A 5931-nucleotide genomic window follows, 5' to 3' on the forward strand; every position below is an offset into this window, starting at 1 on the left:
TTAAAACAATCGCAGTCGTGTTGTATTAACAAACATTCACCCCCCCAAACCCAAAACCCTCTCTGTGGAGCTCAGGTGTCCCAACAGCCTCAGAGCCTTCCCCCCACCCTCTCACCCCCGCCGCAGGTCAGCGAGCTGGGCTAAGCCCTTCTGACAAATTTTTCCATTATTTGGTCGCTCCCAGCACTCAGAGGTTGGCCAGCTGGTATCTCCTCACCATCCCGTCCCTGCAGCACGTGTACACCTGCCGCTCCCAGGAGGCCGCCTGGAAAACAGGGTGGGGGGGGAAAAAAACCAATCAGTATTTGACATTTCAAAGTAAAATGCTCCGAGATCAGCTTCGCTTTGGGGTGTACGGAGGGAGGAGGAGGCGAGTGGCCCCAGCACAGCACCAGCAGAGAGATCGAGGCTCCCTCAGGAGCTCAGGGCGCAGGTGAGGGTTCTTCCCCGAGCTTCCAAAGGGAAAATCTGCCAGAAAGCCTTGGGGGAAACGTTTGGGAAATGTTTCCCTGTGTGGGGGGTGAAGCAGTGGCCCAGGTTGCCCAGAGAAGCTGTGGATGCCCCATCCCTGGAGGGGTTCAAGGCCAGGCTGGATGAGGCTTTGGGCAACCTGGGCTAGTGGGAGGTGTCCCTGCCCATGGCAGGGGGTGGCACTGGATGGGCTTTAAGGTTCCTTCCCACCCAAACCCTTCTGTGATTCTATGAAGAACAGTGGAGACACAGAAAGAGCAATCAAACATTGGAACAGGCTGCCCAGGGCAGTGGTGGAGTCACCATCCCTGGAGGGGTCAGGAAACGTGTAGATGTGGTGCTTGGGGACGTGGGTTAGTGGGTTGGGTGGGGTTGATGGTTGGACTTGATGATCCTTGAGGTCTTTTCCAACCTTCATGATTCTATGAATTTTTTTTTTCCACTTTTCTCATGTGTTGCTCACACCAATGAGTCGTGCAGCTCAAACCTCACTCTCCCTGCAAGGCTGAGTGTTGCCCTTGAGGCCGTGTGGTGGTCAGGAGAGGGGGAACTGGACGGCAGAGCTGGAACGGGTTGAAACCAAAAGCTCATTTCCACCAGGTTGAGCACCCAGGGAACCCAGGTCGCACACCCCAAACTCTGCAAGTGCAGTGGGGCGGCTGTAACAGAGCAGCAAGACCCACTTTCTGGTCTGGAGTGACCAGGGGGACAAAAGCAGACAGGCAGTGCTGTGCAGCCGGCTGCTGCTTTCACCCCAACGATCCTCCGACAACAATTAATTCATGTTTCTCTACAGAAACACCGTTCTGCCTGAGCTACTCCAACAACCAAGCTCCTCCACTGCTTCAGTTTTACTCCTGCATGATGGAGACAAGGCCACCACATACCCACAGAGGGTTTGTGCAATATTAAGATTATTCAGGTAGGGAAAAAAAAAAAGGGTGGAGGAACCTTCTGTGTGTCTGCCAAATCCTGAGATAAAGGCAGGTGCCTGTTTCCTGGCGTCACCCGTCCCTACACCCTTTATTTTGGGCGATTCACCGTGTTCCTTACCTTGTACACAGGGTCACAGTCAGCTTCCGTGAGATCCAGGATATAATCAAGGTCTTGCTGAACTATGAAACAGGTTCCGTCACCTACACAAGCAGGGGAGATAGCAGGTAAGGAAGGAACACCGGCCAATTAGTGAAATAAGCCATGCTCTTAATTACACATAGCACTAACAGGTGCATCAGAAACACCTGATCACTGGGTATGGATGCCCAGGAAAAGTGCTGCGAGGATGTCAGAAAAATGGGAAAAGGCCCTAAGCACTGTCAGGCAACTTAGAAGCGCTTGTTTTGGAGCAACACAGGAAAAAAAAAATAAATCACAAGGCAAAAAGCAGCCATGTAATAGAGCTCCTACGTGTGTTGGCCATGGACAGTGTCCTGGTTTGGGCTGGGACAGAGTGAACTCTCTCCCTAGCAGCTGGTGTGAGGCTGTGTTGGGGTTTGTGCTGAGGAGAAGCTGATCGCACACTGATGGGCAGAGCTGCTGCCACGACAGTCAAGGACTTTCCAGCTTCTCTCTGCTGTGCCCGTGTCTGCAGGGGCAGGAGGAGCTGGGAGGGAGCACAGCCCCAGTGACCAGCCCAGGATCTGACCTCAGGTTTAGGACTGAGACCCAAACTGGCCAACGATCTACTCCATATCATGCCCGGCACGACCCAGTATAGAGGTGAGGTTCTGCCTGGAAATTTTCTCTCTGTCTGGGTCATCTCTCTCTGGGTTGCCCTTCTTTTGGGGTCATTCACTCTCTTGGTCAGCTCTTGGCCTCTCAGACACTCAGGTTCTTTTCTCTGTTCTGGGATTGTGGTTTCAGGACTCTCTGCTCTGGGATCATTGGCCAGGAACAGGTTGAGCCTTGGTCATGGGGTGATGAGCAGTGTCACTGTGTGTCACTCCATTGTATATTTGTATATATTACTATTATTATCATCATTATTTTCAATATTATGGTAGTTTGGTTATTAAATTGTTCTGATCTCAACCCACGAGTCTCTTTTCCCTTTTCCCCTTTAATTTTCTTCCCCATCCCGGGGAAGGGGGCGGGTGAGCAAGCGGCTGTTGGGGGATTTTGCTTCCAGTCAGGGCCAAAACCACAACAGACACTCTGCCCAGCCAGCCAGCGCTTACACGTAAGAGGGTAACGCCCAAAGAGCACAAAACTCCTCGATTTGATTACACAATTTCTACTGGCACAAAACAGCACTTGATTTACCTTGGCTTGCAATAAATCCATCTCGGTATGGCAGCAGAGAAAGCACCGGCGCTCCTGATCTATGGATAACCTGGATTGGAGAGCTAGAAAAAGGAGCAGAAACAAGGAACAAGGTTACGGTTGATAGTCAAGAGCCCACTCCAATTTGAGAACACTGAAAGAAGAAAGCAAGCTCATGGTTAATGAGAACATTCAGAACATTGGGACTTGACCAGTGATTAGCAAAAAGTCTGTCCTCTAGAAGCAGTTGGAAGTCAGCACTGGTTTTCCCGCAGGTGTTGCCAAAAGGATGGAAATGGGAGTAATCAGCAGGTGAACATCTCCATAGACGACAGACAGGAATTATCCTCACCAAGACACAAACAAAAGCTTGGAGCTCACCCAGCATGAAAGACTCCTCAGACTTTGGTACCAATCTCTCCTGCCCCAACCCAAAAACACCATCTAGAGCTCGCCTTCGACACTAAAAAACAAACAACTTAGAGCAGCTCCTGCCCTCAGCAACAGCTCCGTCCCAGTCCTGTGCTGGAATGAGGATCAGGGTAAGTGTTGGGATCCTACAAAGACACTTAAGTCTCACCGGTGAAGAAGAGGAAGGAGCTGTGCTTTTGGTGGGAGGAATACTGCTGTTAACAAGTTTTCTGCTAAATCTATCTACGTATATATGTACATAGATTAAATATAATCACACAGACACTGATATATAACAATATGCACAGTACACTAACATAATTTTATATCTATAAATATAAAAAAAGCAATAATCTGCAAGGTAAGGCTATGCCAAGAGCACCCCTGGTCACAGACCAAGACTGAAAAGCTTTTCAGTAACTAAGGAATCTGCACACAGCCTAGAGTCTTTTAGGAGGCACTTCCCAGAGAACATCCCATCAGATCACCAACCTGAGCAAAAGTATTGTCCCTGAGAGAAAGAAAAGGCTGCAAGAGGCTCAGAAGCTCACAGGCCACGGCTTGGGCTGTACCCACCCTCTAGAAGGGGCATTGTCTGCCCCCACCCTCCATCTGGCTCGCTTTCCCAGCCAAAAAACTAGTTGTTGTTTAAATACTTGCAGCCCGAGGCGCTCACTCACTTTGTGTTTCTCACATCCAGCTGATAAATGTTCCCATCCTGAGTCCCTGCGAGGAGATAGGTACTCGAGAGGAATGTACAGCAGTTGAATGCGTCAGATCCCACAAAGAGGAACACCTGAGAATCCAGGAACAAACGCGAGTGTCAGATGAGGACACGGGACACCCAGGAGAAGGAAGCGATAATTTATTTTGAAATCAGTACAGTTGCTTCCATGAGTGATGGCACAAATTGGCAAACCCAGAGCTGGGCTAATAACCCCTCGGCTCTGCTCTGAGACGAGCAGAACAGCGCTCCAGGATCGGTTTTGCCAAATCAGCAGAGACAGCGCAATCACTGAATGCTCCTGGGTCTCCTTTGGAGAATGGATGTGTCACACGGCAACAGCAAAACCGACACTGAGCTCAAACTAATCTTCAAACACCCACGGAGCAGTAAGAGCAGATCTGCACGGCAGGCTGGCAAAAACCACTCCTTCCTCCCAGAGCTGTGAGTTTTTTCAAGGGGAACCTTTTCCATCTCATTGACCAGCTCAGCTCGCTGAGTTTATCTGTTCCACCCAAATTTTACCCTCCACAAACACCACAAGCAGTTCAGTTCAATCTCTGACATCAATGGGAGCTCCTGTCCTGCTGCCCAGGATGGTCCTGATACGATCTTCAGTACCCGAGACCTACCAGCTCCATTTCCCTTTGCTAAAAGAACTGAACTGGTGATCTGAGGTCCCCTTCAGGTGCTCCTTAAAACACCTGCCAGAACAAACAGCAGCTTTACACCTCAGCTGGAGGAGACAGCCCGGAGCTCCTGCTTTCACAATGACACCTACTGGCCACTGTTTAAATTTAAATCTTGTCTTCCCTATACACAGGTTAAATAGTGAGAAATTCTTCTTCCTCAAACCCCTACACGAGGAGGAAGGAGAGGAAGCATCCCTTTGTCCACACCGGCTTTAACCATCCCTCCCAGGCAGGTATTTCTGACAGTCTCAGCCTCCTTACCGGCTGCCTGCTCTGCAGTCCCACTCCTTGAAGCTTCTTGTCTTCTCGAGCCAGTAGTAGGATTTTCCCTTCTGTCCCAATCTCACGTTCACCTGACAAAAGGACAACAGTTAATTCCAGCAGCGGCTACACAACAAATCTTGATGGTACCAAAACCTGACAGTTGGGATCACCCATCCTCAACCTATAGCAACATTCCTCCAGATCCTAAGACACCAGCAAGGCAGGGCAGTAATTAAGGAGACCCGTCTTAATCACTCAAACGGCTTAATAAGGCTCAATTCCTTCTCAGAACCGGAGTGCTCTGTTCTGGTGACATTAATTCCCTTCCCCAGGTGGCACAAAGTCACACAGCAGCAAGCCACACGCTCAGGATTATTGGTGGCAGTTTGGGACAGCGGAATGAAGAAGAATTTTAAGAGAAAAATCCTTACTAGGAGGTTTTTCAGGCGAGCCGAGGTTCAGCGAGTTGTCAGCAGCGCCCACGGCAATGCCATTGACAGGAGAGCCGCAGTCAGCGATGACACCCAGACAGGCAGATTTTCCGCAATCCCAGAGGCGGGCAGTTCCGTCCCTAGAGCAGGACAGGACGTTTCTTCCCCGATCCACTATGGCAGTGTCCAAAATACCTGCGTCAAAGCACAAGACATGGTCAGAAGGCAGACAGAAATCATGTCATTCCCAGAACAAACTCAACTACAAGCCTCAAGCCACTGTCCCCAGAGTGCCACCAGTGACACACAGCCAAATTTTGGGGTGCAACATGGGGCAGGGAGCCACAGCATCTAGAAAGACACATGTGTGTGGAAGGTAGCAGCTCCCAACAAACCATACGGAGCAGGAGCCACCACCTGGCCCAAAGGCAAGATGTTACCGATAAAACAATTGGCCTCAAACTGAGCTGGTACTGCAGCTGCTGCCGAGTTTCTACCTCCATAATTAATCTCTGACTTGGGCAGAAAATATCCTGGTCCAACGCTCTTAAAATATTGATAACTCCAGCTCTGGATAATCCTCAAAGTTGTGTGGGACAAGCAGCATTCACATTATCCAGCTACACCAACACCAAAAGAGCTGTTTTTGCATGCTCCGATGTTCCCTAACGACTTT

At 49.9% G+C, this 5931-nt stretch overlaps 1 protein-coding gene across 1 annotated transcript; it reads right to left on the reverse strand.

Annotated features, from left to right (window-relative positions):
- Positions 1-187: 187 nt before the first annotated feature.
- PAAF1 (proteasomal ATPase-associated factor 1) lies at positions 188-5450 on the reverse strand (the record flags this gene model as incomplete). Its single annotated transcript, XM_010073740.1, has 6 exons — positions 188-265; positions 1525-1607; positions 2734-2816; positions 3825-3940; positions 4822-4913; positions 5256-5450. Coding segments are annotated over 6 exons (647 nt in total), but the record flags the coding sequence as incomplete, so codon positions are not given.
- Positions 5451-5931: the final 481 nt, after the last annotated feature.

The sequence above is a fragment of the Pterocles gutturalis genome, unplaced genomic scaffold (genome assembly GCF_000699245.1).
Source record: "Pterocles gutturalis isolate BGI_N339 unplaced genomic scaffold, ASM69924v1 scaffold35932, whole genome shotgun sequence".
Lineage (NCBI taxonomy): Eukaryota > Metazoa > Chordata > Aves > Pterocliformes > Pteroclidae > Pterocles > Pterocles gutturalis.